This window comes from Chlorocebus sabaeus, chromosome 12 (genome assembly GCF_047675955.1).
Source record: "Chlorocebus sabaeus isolate Y175 chromosome 12, mChlSab1.0.hap1, whole genome shotgun sequence".
Lineage (NCBI taxonomy): Eukaryota > Metazoa > Chordata > Mammalia > Primates > Cercopithecidae > Chlorocebus > Chlorocebus sabaeus.
Window position 1 is genome coordinate 100303015 of NC_132915.1, and position 13426 is coordinate 100316440.

The 13426-nt window shown below is 36.8% G+C and overlaps 1 protein-coding gene across 2 annotated transcripts in view; it reads right to left on the reverse strand.

The window, feature by feature from the left end:
* Positions 1 to 690: 690 nt before the first annotated feature.
* Positions 691 to 13426, reverse strand: part of SCAI (suppressor of cancer cell invasion) — a 196656-nt gene continuing 183920 nt past the window's right edge. For both annotated transcript variants that reach the window (XM_008006257.3, XM_037994006.2), the window contains one exon: positions 691 to 11233. In XM_008006257.3, coding sequence (XP_008004448.1) covers positions 11087 to 11233 — 147 coding nt within the window. In that variant the 3' untranslated portion in view covers positions 691 to 11086. The remainder of the gene's footprint in view (positions 11234 to 13426) is intronic.

The window sequence follows — 13426 nt, forward strand, 5'->3', positions numbered from 1 at the left end:
TCTCTGGGTCCGGGGCTTCGAGACCAGCCTGGGCACCGCGGCGAGACTCCGTCTCTTTAAGTAAATAGCAATCATACAGGCAGTAGGAAAAGAAAAAAAAAACAGGAAAAACTGGCTTGTTCTAAGTCACATTCCAGGCCGGGCGCGGTGGTTCACCCGAGGTCAGGAGTTCAGACCAGCCTAACATGGCGAAACCCCGTCTCTACTAAAATTACAAAATTAACCGGGCTTGGTGGCCCATGCCTCGAATCCCAATTACTTGGGAGGCGGAGGCAGGAGAATCGCTTGAACCTGGGAGGTGGAGGTTGCAGTGAGCCAAGATTGCGCCATTGCACTCCAGCTTGGGCACCAAGAGTGAAACTGTCTCAAACAAAAAGTCACGGTCCACATCAGTAACGTAAGTCAGGTCCCTGAACTCGTCAGTGCCAAGCCAGCCATTCCACTTTAAGGAACTCTGGTGCCATCCCCAGACTTAACACCAGCCCAAGAGTAAGCAGATTCCACCCAATTCTTCAACAGCCCCTTCCTTCGCGTGTTCCAGGAGCAGGGCACGGAAAAACCAAAACCAGGATTCAGACATTTACAAACTAACAAGAAGCATCAACCCCAAGATAGTTTAAAGCCTTTGAGATATGTGAATGAAGCAAACCCTAACAGTTCAGCTGTCAATACCGAAAAAGTACCAAAAACTTTAAGCAAATAATGTTTATTTTTATATTGATGATACACTTAATATATATGTGGATTCAAGATACAAAATTCATGTACAGGAGTTCACACCTGATGAATGTAGACACATTCCTAGAGAACATTTATCAATGTGAAAATTTCTTTAATACACTGACAACAAATATCAAATATTCTCTAATCTCGTTATTCAATAAACATCAAAACGTTTCAGTTTTCATCCTCTAGTATTGAAGTGCCCTCAAGGTGGTAGGCACTGTATCGCAGGAGAAAACATTGGAAAGCCTACTGAATCCGCTCTGCAGAATCACAGTGTTTACTCTGAAATTCATTTAGTGAAGTAGTGAAAGGCTATCTTTTATGACAAATCACATCTCATACAAGAGTCAAAAGTGATGAACTCAAGAAAATAAAATGTTTCAAGAACTCAGTTTCTAAAATCTATGGAGGATTAACTATAACAAAGAAGAAAAAGGCTGCTAGAAAGGAAGAAAACAAAAAACATCCTGTTTAAGAGAACGTATGGCTTAAGCAATTTAAAACACAACTGACAAGACTTTGATAATACCACAAATGTTCAAGTCAAATGATAGTGACAGTATAATTTTCCCCTTAGTCATTGGTAGTAAATAGCCCCTTCAAAATTTATTCTACTGTTAACACATATAAAAACTAATGAATCCAAACAGTTTTGCTAACAGGGCTGAGTCGATGGATTTTTTTTTTCCTAAAGTATTAACTCACAATATCCAAATATTAATACAAATGAACAACAAGATTGTTTCAAAGATTACAGTGATTTGTGAATAGCTATATAGGCAACCAAACAGCTTCATTATTTGCACAACAGATTAGCAGCACTTGGATAAGAATTGTTACATGAAAAATATTGTGCTTCAGTCTCTTGAGAGCTAATATAACTCTATAATCCCTATAGTATTACAATTCTATAACATTTCAGTTACAGACAAGCACAATTTTTAAGTATTTCACACCACTAGAAAATCGAGTAATTATATCCTCCAAATGTAATTACTGCTATGATTTAAACAAGTGCATTTCTGCCTAGTAATCAGAATGTAGACAATAAGTTCACCATTATTTTCAAGGGAAAAAGATCAAACATAACTTATTTTAACTCCTATTTGATTATCTTAACCTTTAGTGATGATTTGAATTAAAAAAGGGAAACTCAACCTTACAATGGAAACTTACAGAGGAAATAATAAAGTGGCCTGAAATTACAGTAATTCTTAGCACAAGGTAAAAAGTGATTTATAACTGCTTCATCTGATTCAATGATTAATGAAACCATTGTTTATACTGGTGCTACACAATGAAGATAACCTATATGGATAAGTTATTTTACTTATAAACTCTGCTATGAAAATGTTAGGACTTTGTATCTGCCTTTCCTATTATGTAAGACATCTCTACCTCAACTGGAAGAATCCTCCAAAATAGAAGTTTTTCTGATTATTGAACAGCAAAGTTTATTACAAACAAGCAAAAAAAAAAAACCAAAACAAAACAGTAGAACTAGCCATATGGTCTATATGGCAAAAGGAATGCATTCAGATAACTATAAAAAGCCACACAAATCAAGTTCTAAATTATTGTACTGAACCATTAGAAGGTCTTTTTAATGATATAATCAATGAGTTAACAAAAACCATTTTTCAGGAAACAGTAATAAAATTTTTTTTTTTTTTTTTTTTGAAATGGCATCTCGCTCTGTCGCCCAGGCTGGAGTGCAATGGCACGATCTCAGCTCACTGCAAAGTCCGCCTCCCAGGTTCAAGCAATTCTCCTGCCTCAGCCTCCCAAGTAGCTGGGATTACAGGCACACACCACCACGCCTGGCTAATTTTTTTTTTTTTAGTAGAGACAGGGTTTCACTGTGTTGCCCAGGCTGGTCTCCAACTCCTGAGTAATAAAAATTCTTATTGTGCTATAACACTTGAAGCAAATTTTTCCTGCAGATTTTTAATATACCACAATACATAGTTTTAATTTAGGAAAAAAGCAATTAATAGCATGCAAAGAAGGGTGGGAATAATATTTTTAAAAATACAGTGGTTATCCCTCTATGGTTTGGAAGTATTTACTTTTGGGATTATCATATATGATCATTTCAAATTTTATACTTATTCATACTGATTTCATGTTTGAGAAAATGTATGGTTCAAACTGTAATGTTTACAAATTTCAACTTTCAATCCTGGCAAAGTGGACATTCACAACAGCTTCAGAAGAGAAAAGAAAATCAGTGATGTAACAAACATTTAAGTATCATTTACTGCAGACCTGTAAGAAGGCTAGCCATAATTCCCTATTTCATTCTGAAAGTGATATAACTCAGCCTATTAGCTTTCATTCCATAAGCCTAGGAGAGAAGTATAAAACCTAAAATTACCTATGTCTTAATAAACAATATTACACCTAAGATGATGATTGTCTTAGTAGACTGGAATTGTCCACCAAAATAGGAAACTGATCCCCAATTTATAGTCTATGATGAAATTTAGGCTTGAATAAGTGAGTTTGTAGTTTTAATATAATGGACTTCAAACTATTTAAAAAAAAAAACTGAGTCTACTGTCCAAGTATGTTTAAAAAATCACACTGATTAGAGTAGTCTGATAACTATTAAAAAATGATTTTTTTTAGGCCGGGCACAGTGGCTCACACCTGTAATCCCAGCCCTTTGGGAGGCCAAGGAGGGTGGATCACTTGAGGTCAGGAGTTCGAGACTAACCTAGTCAACATGGTGAAACCCCATCTCTACTAAAAATATAAAATTAGCTGGTCATGGTGGCACACGCCTGTAATCCCAGCTACTTGGGAGGCTGAGGCAGGAGAATCTCTTGAACCCAGGAGGCAGAGGTTTCAGTGAGCTGAGATCGCACCATTGCATTCCAGCCTGGGCAACAAGAGCGAAACTCCATCTCAAAAATAAAAATATTATTAATTTTTAAAACTGTAAAAGAAATTAACAAAAATATTTTAAAATTAAGAATGGTTCTTCAGTGATTAAATAACAATGTCATGTAAAATTGGAATTCTTCTCAAAAGTCAATATTACACTAAACTAATAAGTATAAAATGCCAATTTTAGTTTAAAAAAAATTTCATATTTACGGAATTCCAAAGGAAATATTTCTGTGGCACCAACAAATTAGTTTTACTTAATACAGTTATCTCTACCCAATTAAAGGCAGATCACCCTACATCGTCCTGATACCCTTCCCATCAATAGGTGATTGATTCCATTCACACATCAATTATTTTTCCTTAAACACAAGGCATGCTTAAGTCTTTTGTTCAAAACTCAATGAAATTGGAACACAGTGTAGTATTAGGCTTTGAAATTCTAGTTTGAGGAAGATGAATCGCTTTTTTTCTTTTTTTTTTTTAAAGTAAAATGGTCCCATTATCCAGGAAAGACTGAGAGGTACAGCAAAAATAGGTGTAAAGTATCAATGTATAAGAGCGCAGGAGACTAAAGGGAAAGAGCTGGGTTTTCTAAGCAAGTTTTACCTTATTCAACCTCAAAGTTATTGGCTTTACAACGGCTGGGGTTAGAGGTCACATTCACTATGTCAAGTCTTTTCTACTGTACTTTTCGTTACCACTACTGTCCTCAAATTAATGTCCACAAGGAGCCTGAGTCAGTTCCATGAATTTTAAATGGTACATTATCTGCTCTACTACTCTCCAGTGCAAAAACAATGATTTGGTTATTCAAGCAACAGAGCATCAGATCCTATGGATGTTTTCACTGATTTTTCAGAAATAATAAATTACCAAATTTTAATATTTATTCAAGAAAAAGGCTGTTATAATTATTTCTAAATACTGTAATTGAAAAGTGTTAGGAATAGTTGGCTGTTTTATTTAAAATACAATGAATCAGCAAATGTAACACTTTTTGGGTGGTAAAACTGACTCCTGAGATAATTTCTCTATTTTAAGATAATTTAATATTGGATCAGAGAGATTTAATCTTCCAAAGAATATTGGTGTAAAAAGTTGCTTTGCAGTTACATTTTATCATGCAAAAATAACCTCTACTTAATTTCTGCAGTGAATGTATTTAAGTGTATATTAAACATCTCCTACACTCTTTCATGCAAATAAATATGTCTGAAGTAACCAAACATTGATACTTGGCAACATTCTATAGGTTCACAAATTGGCACTGCACATATTTACTATCCTCTTATCCTCCCCAACCCTATCATCCTTGGGAGAGGTTTGAAGGCCCAGATTTTTATAGCACACCATGCATCTAATATTAAAAACTCTACTTCATGTGTGAATATATCATCAACTTGCAGAACACAAGTGGTCTCATAGAGACACAGCAATACGAGTGGAGGCATTTTATTCAGTGGAAGCATTTTCTCAGATGAGCCTACTCACCTTTGATATGCAAGTCCAATAAGAAAAAATCTATAGCTAGAAATGCCAAGACAGGACTAAATTAATCATAGCTGCTGCAAATATACAAATTAACAACCTCCTGTTCCTCATTAAATCCTGCCTTACTTAAGTTAGGCCGTCCCTTAGCTAATGCCCCCTTTTCTGCCTCACAGAGACACATAAAACGAGGCACACTGATGAAAAAAAATTGTTCCAAAATCAAAATTCAGTATGAGGCATAAAAATGACAACTGGGAATATATTTCCCCTATTTAATGGACATTTTCCTACGTTTTAAAATGTGATCAAAGCAATTTGTTTTCCACTGCCTATTAAGCCCCACTATAATTTACTCAGTAATAATACTTAAACATGGATCAAGAAAATAAAGGACTACTACAGCTTCAGAATCTGCTGGTGTCTCAGTTTCACATACTTAGGTTTTTCAGGTTTACATCACTAATTTATCATCAGTTTAAATAAAAATTTGCAGGTGATTTTAAAGCTAAGAATATCCAGCTTTCTGTCAAGATCTTCATATCCTAATTTCAACTCCAAATTAGCCCATTTTATCCAAACACAAGCCCCTCAAAATAGAGACTTATGAATGAGATACAGCCACAACCTAATTACAGCAGCATGAACAATGCCACTAGGATGTCCTCACAGAACTTAAATAAATTCAGCCCACAATGGGTATGGGTACATAATATACACATACTGTATCATTGCATACCAATATATTTACAAATATGTACACATATATACAAAAAGTATACACAGAGATTGCATGTAGCATCACAAAAATATACATATGCCATTACAAATAAAATAAGAATTTCAAATAAATAAGGTCAACAAAAGAGCCCTCAAGGTAAATATCCTCTTATGCTTTCCAAACACACACAGGAACATACACACTCAAAATATCACCAGAAGACTCATAGCATTCATATTCGTATCAAATCTTTTACTCACTCAGGGTGGGGAGGTGGTTTTGAATCACTGGCAATGGCCAAGTTAGCAGACCTTGGTACCTGACTATATTTCCAGTCCAGAATGTTTTCTGTATATCAAGCTGATTACAAGTCTCCAGAAATTAGATTTTCCAACTGGGTCCAAACTGCTTCTCAGAGACAGAAAGTTACTAAATCACACATGTCAGAGGAGATTAAACCTGGAGGAGAGTGCTACAGAAAGCTCCTTAATACCTAATACATAAATCTGATTTGTCGCTTTTCCCATTATCCTGACTAAATTCAGTACAATTACCACCTAATCTGTTTCAGGGAATTCTATTGCACAAAGGAAATAAAGGGCAGTAGCCAGAATTTGGAAGGGAGGGAACCACCTGGATCCTCTATCAGGAAAACTCCAGCCACAATTGGATTGCACTTTGCTTCTGAAATCCTAAAACATTTCAATTTGGTAAAAATAAAGAGAGTACAATAAATTCTGTGCTTTGAGAGGTTTAAGAGCACCACTTTCTAGGAGAAACACACACATGTATATGAAGGATACATCCTGGCTAGAATAAAAGATAAAATGTCAGACTTGTGGATTTTTATAATAAAAATTTGATACTGTTCTGTGCCAAAATACAAATCCCTAATTATTCTTTCTTGTTCATTATAGAAAGCAGTCTGAGCTACTGAGAAGACTGGGCTGAGATGAGGAGATCTGAGTTTTAGTTCTAGCTCTATCACTAGACCATCACTATGGGTCTCAGCTTTCTCTTCTGTAAAATAGAGAAGATAGTTGCTTTACCAACTTCAGAAATACACAGATAAAGAGAAAATTTCACTGTGCTTCATTTTGTTTTGTGTATAACTGACTTCTTGCAGTGTTATGCTTTCTATGTTGTTTATAATGATACTTAAGAGAGATGAGAGACTGTATCAGAATCTCCAGGGAGAATTTGTGCAATTTGAAAACAAATGAGTGATTTTTCCCTTTGCTTTGCTCTGTTCTTAGTTCCTATATTTAAATTTTTATGAATAATAAAATTAAATACATTAGGGCTTAAATTTTTTATATTTATAAAGGGCAGGTGGTATGCACTTTAAAAAAATGAAATTTTTTGCCACTATCAGCTCAAGCCCATTGGGCAACTGTCCTTTTACATAATTCTCCCTTGATTAAAGAACTACAGAAGCTGGGTGAGGTACAAGGAGGGTTTATTAAACTGTATGTTTAGGCTGGGCGTGGTGGCTCATGCCTGTAATCCCAGCACTTTGGGAGGCCGAGGCTGGCAGATCACCTGAAGTCAGGAGTTGGAGACCAGCCTGACCAGCATGGTAGAACTCCATCTCAAAATACAAAATTAGCTGGGTGTGGTGGTGCATGCCTGTAATCCCAGCTACTGAGGAGGCTGAGGCAGGAGAATCACTTGAAACCGGGAGGCAGAGGTTGCAGTGAGCGGAGATCCCGCCACCACACTCCAGCCTGAGTAACAAGAGCGAAACTCCATCTCAAAAACAAAAAACAAAAAAAAACTGTATATTTAAAACTTTCATGATAAAAAGTAAAGACAACAGTATTCATTGCAAATGTGACCTTCCTAATGAAGCCTACCCTGATCATCACTTTTTCTTTTTTTTCCAGAGATGAGGTCTTGCTTTGTCATCCAGGCTGGAGTGCAGTGGTACAATCACAGCTCACTGCAGCCACAAACTCCTGGGCTCAAGTGACCCTCCCACCTCAGCCTCTCAGGTAGCTGGGACTAATAGGGGCATGTTACTATGCCCGGCTTCATCACTCTTTTAAACATTATCCTTAAGAAAACAAACAAAAGATTTACCTTACCATAATCTAAACTTTTCCATCCTACTTAACATTTTCTAACATGAATTACTTATGTTTAGTGCCTTACTCCTCCTACTAGAATGTAAGCTTCATGAACACGAGGATTTTTAAGTCTACTTTGTTTGCTTCCCCAATGCCCAGAAGAAAATCTGGAGTATAGTCGTCGTTTAATACGCATTTTTCTGAAGGCATCAATGAAACAATAACATTTTCCAGCACAGTTTTCCTCTCTTTGAAGATTCAAGATCACTTCAGTCCACTTTAGGTTTTTAACTACCTGTAAGGAATTACACTACTAGCTTAAGAGGCAATGTCATGAGGGTCAATGTTGTGATTTCTAAGACCCTCATTTTTAGACAAACATGTTTCTAATCATAAAAGCTCTAATTTCCTCAGGAGAGTCTCCGTCTGCACTAGTTTCTAAAACAGCTAAGTGGGGCCCAGATTTTCTTGAACAAAATCTAAGTAAATGTGACCTACAAAAGAAAATGTTGTGTACACTACAAACAGGGCAAATAGTTCTCTTGGTGGCTGGAGTGGGGAAATCAATATTTTTGGAACCAAGAGTCCAAATTACAGAATCAGAGTTAGAAAGAACCTGGGCCAACCTCTTCATTTTACAGATGACAGTGCTAATAAGCAGAGACATGAAGACACTTGTCAAAGGGAATAATACTGTTACCAGGAAAGCCAGGACTAGAACTTAGGTCTCCTAGTTCTCAGACCAGTGTTCTTTATGCTTAACAGGGAAGGATAAAGCTCAGAACAGTAAATACTATTTTAAACATTAGAGGACAGGAAACTCTGTGTTGGTAGGAGCATAACTGGCACAGGACTTAAGGGGAATTGAAACAAGAGGTCAGAAAACTGAAAATAGTCTATTGCTGTAGGTCAATGAACACTGTTACTAAAGGAAAGCTATGAAGTTTATTAAGTTACTGAAAAAAAAGGAAAGCATACTGAAAAAAAAGGAAAGCAGTCTTTACCTGAAAATGAAAACCCACTAGCAAAGGAAATCTCTTTCCAGGGTAACTTTTCCCAAGCTTTCTGAAATACTGTTTGAAAGAACAAACAAAAATATTTTAAAAAACGTAAACAGGCCAGGTACAGTGACTCACATCTGTAATCCTAGCATTTTGGGAGGCTGAAGCAGGAGGATCACTTGAGCCCAGGAGTTTGAGGCCAGCCTGCTCAACAAAGTGAGAACACGTCTCTACAAAAAATTAAAAAATAAAGAAAATTAGCCAAGCACAGTGGCGCATGCCTGTAGTCCCAGCTACTTGGGAGGCTGAGGTGGGAGGACTGCCTGAGTCCAGGAATTTGAGGCTGCAGTGAGCCATGAACGTACCACTGCACCCCAGCCTGGACAACAGAGCAAGACCCTGTCTCTTAATTAAAAAAAAAAAAAAAAAAAAAAAAGTAAACGGAATACTCCCCCAAGTCCCCAAACCCCAAAACAGTAACTTCGGACTTCAGGTTTGAAAAATCAGCAAATCAGAGCAGGAATGGGAATAACTTAGACCCAAATTAGTCTCTATGCCAGAAATGAAAACCAAGTTAAAAATAATGGCCAGGTGCAGTCACTCACGCCTGTAATCCCAGCACTTTAGGATGCTGAGGTGGGCAGATCACAAGGTCAGGAGTTAAAGACCAGCCTGACCGACATGGTGAAACCCCATCTCTACTAAAAATACAAAAATTAGCCGGGCATGGTGTCGGGCACCTGTAATCCCAGCTACTCGGGAGGCTAAGGCAGGAAAATCGCTTGAACCTGGGAGGCAGAGGTTGCAGTGAGCCGAGATAGCGCCACTGCACTCCAACCTGGGCAACAAGAGCGAGACTCTGTCTCAAAAAAAAAAAAAAAAAAAAATAGAGTAAAATTTACCTAGGGCCATGGGAAAGAGATATCACAAGCAATCACCTCACTTCCCCTGGGACTGCCAGATGTGATCCTGTACAGAAAATTAGGTATCAGGCCTTTTCATTCATAGATTTCTGAAACTGAATGCTGGGTCATCAAAAAGGAGGGGAGAACTTCATAGTAAGTGACTGTGAAATTATAAAGGGAATGACAGGGAAGGAAAATACAAAAAAGAAAAATCTTTATAATATACACTGAGTCCTATTTAAGATAATAAAAATTTTGTGCATGAATATAAAACACTAAATACAGGAAATGTTAATAAATCTTATTTCCAAATTGTCAATGCAAAACCAACTTACATTTTAGGTTTCATAACATCCAGTTACCCCTTACCAAAATTTAAAACATCTCTGACTTTGAAGTCTCATAAATTTCAATGAGGCAAAAAATTAAAACTTTATGCCACCGACATAAATCCAGTCTTTAAATGTGATCTCATAAACCAAGAGTTTAAATAGAATTCCTATTGGAGACATTGTATCATGAAACCAATAACATGGTTTTTTGACTGAAATATTTCAAAGTTGTGTCCTTTTTCATTTCCAGCATTCACAGACTACAAAGAAAAGAAAATATGCAAATAAATTTCATAACACAATACTCATACATTCCAAGTAATATTTACCATCTCAAGTCCTCAATTAAGATCTAGCTTTCAGATGCAATTCAATCCAATTTCTGATATTATGACAGTATTGAAAGAAATTAAATGATTTCAAAAACTGGCTTGATCATCTTTCAAAGAATCAAACATTTTTCTACCAGCTAAGTTGGAATGAGAAAAAATATATTATGGAGGGACTCTGTTCCTGATTTTCAGTAGTCCATGGTGGCTAGCTTCATCATTACGAACGATTACATACTTCCAAATCCAGACATTTAACTTAGGTCCTAGTATAAGAGTTGGATTTACCTCATTATACAAAAATAAATGTTTTTTTCTTCTCAGGGTGAGAATAGTGACTATTTGAGTGTAGGATTAGAAGTTGGAGGTAAATATCCATCCCTCAAAATCAAAAAATAAAAATTCCAAGATTAAGATTTTAAAAGACCTGAAAGGTTGCATTTTAAAACAGTTGCCCTAAAAGTGTGAACTTTTTTTTTCTCAGTTTGTTTTTAAAATGGTGGCCCTAAATTAAAAAATAAAAACTAAGTAACACCACTATGTGTCTTATCACATTAGAAAACTGCACCATTTAAAATTTGTGGAAAATGAAAACTTGTTTCGACAAGAGGGTTTTTGTTTTAATAGTCATCAATGGTATTCTCAAAGAACACGTTTCGAACATCCAGAATGGATGCTAATTCCAAAATGTGCTTCTGGAGATGAGGATTCTCCACTGTTTCATCCCTTGGCAGTTGTGGATATGATTCTGGATAATTTCGTGTTTCCTGGTAGACAAAAAAGAGAAAAGTCAAGTTTTGCAGTCTAATGAAAGAAAATTTTACACATTGATACAGTGTCAAGGAGTAATATGTATTTTCTCTTTTATATTGGAATGAATCTTATTGTTAATATATTTGTTGAATATTGAATTGCTGATATTTAACCATTTTGACCTTTAAAAATGACAATTTCAGATGGTTCAACATAATATATTCATTTAGTGAGTTATTCCATAAATGTTTACTGAGGTCTATTGTCGCTAGACACTATGCTCTGTATCATGTGGAAACCATATAATTCATGCTACTGGGGGGAAAATCCTAACACATATAGAATTTCAACAAGTATATGTTAAATAAAAAGATATTGCTTTGGAAATTAAAATGAGGCTGGGGCGGCTGGGCGCGGTGGCTCACGCCTGTAATCCCAGCACTTTGGGAGGCCAAAGCGGGAAGATCATGAGGTCAGGAGTTCAAGACCAGCCTGGCCCAACATGCTGAAACCCCATCTATACTAAAATACAAAAATTAGCCAGGCATGGTGGTGGGCACCTATAATCTCAGCTACTCAGGAAGCTGAGGCAGAATTCCTTGAACCTGGGAGGCAGAGGTTGCAGTGAGCTGAGATCACGCCATTGCACTCCAGCCCAGGCTTTTTGCCATGTTGGCCAGGCTGGTCTCGAACTCCTGACCTCATGTGATCTGCCTGCCTCAGCCTCTCAAAGTGTTGGGATTACAGGCGTGAGCCACAGCGCCCAGCCTAGAAATTCTTCAGTGGGTAAGTTCTATAAACTATAATCCTGCCATACATTTAAAATTTCCTGCAGAAGTTGCTACTTTTCTATACATCTCATGCAACAGTTCATATCTACAAACGTTAACTTCTCTCTGCCTGTAGGACTCACTTATTACACATTACAAAAATAATTTTTTTTTAGATAAAATCCCACTGTGTTGCCCAGGCTGGCTTACTGCAGCCTTGCAGTGAGCTCAAGCAATCCTCCTACCTCAGGCTCCCAAGAAGCTGGCACTACAGGTGTGCACAACCATGCCCAGATAATTTTTTTATTTTTTGTAGAGATAGGGTCTTGCCATGTTGGCCATGCTAGTCTCGAACTCCTAAGCTCAACCAGTCTATGTGCCGTGAAGCCCAGGTGGCTTCAAGGAAGAAATAATACTGATCTAAACAAACTCTTTAAGAAATAGAAGAGAATGAAGAACATATCAACTCAATTTATGAGGTTAACACTATCCTGATAACAAAACCACACGAAGACATTATGATAAAAAAAATAAAAACCAAAATCATTCATAAACCAGATATAAAAATCCATAATGAAATATTAGCAAATTGAACCCAGCAATGCAAAAAGGACAACAAAATGCAAAAATATGACCACAAAATGGGTTTAATAGCTATGCAAGGTTGGTTTAACTTTTTTTTTTTTTTGAGATGGAGTTTCACTCTTGTTGTCCAGGCTGGAGTGCAATGGCACAATCTTGGCTCACCACAGCTTCCACCTCCTGGGTTCAAGTGATTCTCCTGCCTCAGCCTCCCAAGTAGCTGGGATTACAGGCATGCACCACCATGCCTGGGTAATTTTTGTATTTTTAGTAGAGACGGAGTTTCTCCATGTGGGTCAGGCTGGTCTCAAACTCCCAACCTCAGGTGATCTGCCCACCTCGGCCTCCCAAAGTGCTGGGATTACAGGCATCAGTCACTGTGCCTGGCCGATTTAACATTAAAAGATCAATTAGTGTTATTCACTCCATTAACAGAATATATTAGATCAGTAGATACAGAAACAAGTTTTTGGCAATCATCCATACCCATTCCTGATATAAACTCTTAGTAAATTAGGAATGGAAGAGAGCTCAGTCAATCTGAGAAAGGGTATCTATGAATAACCAACAATTTACATAATAATTTATGGTAAAAGACTAAACACCTTTACCCTAAAATCAGAAAGAAGGCAAGAATGTCCATTTTCACTACTTTTATTCAACATTTTACTAGAAGACCTAGCCCGGATATAAAGCACTAATAACAATAAAAGCCATATAGATTGGAAAAAAACAAGTAAAGCTGTTTTCTAAGGATGGATGACATGATCCTGTATATAGAAAATATTAAGGAACATATAAAAAAGCTAAAAGAACTAACAAGTAAATTTAGCAAGACTGCAGAACACAAGGTCA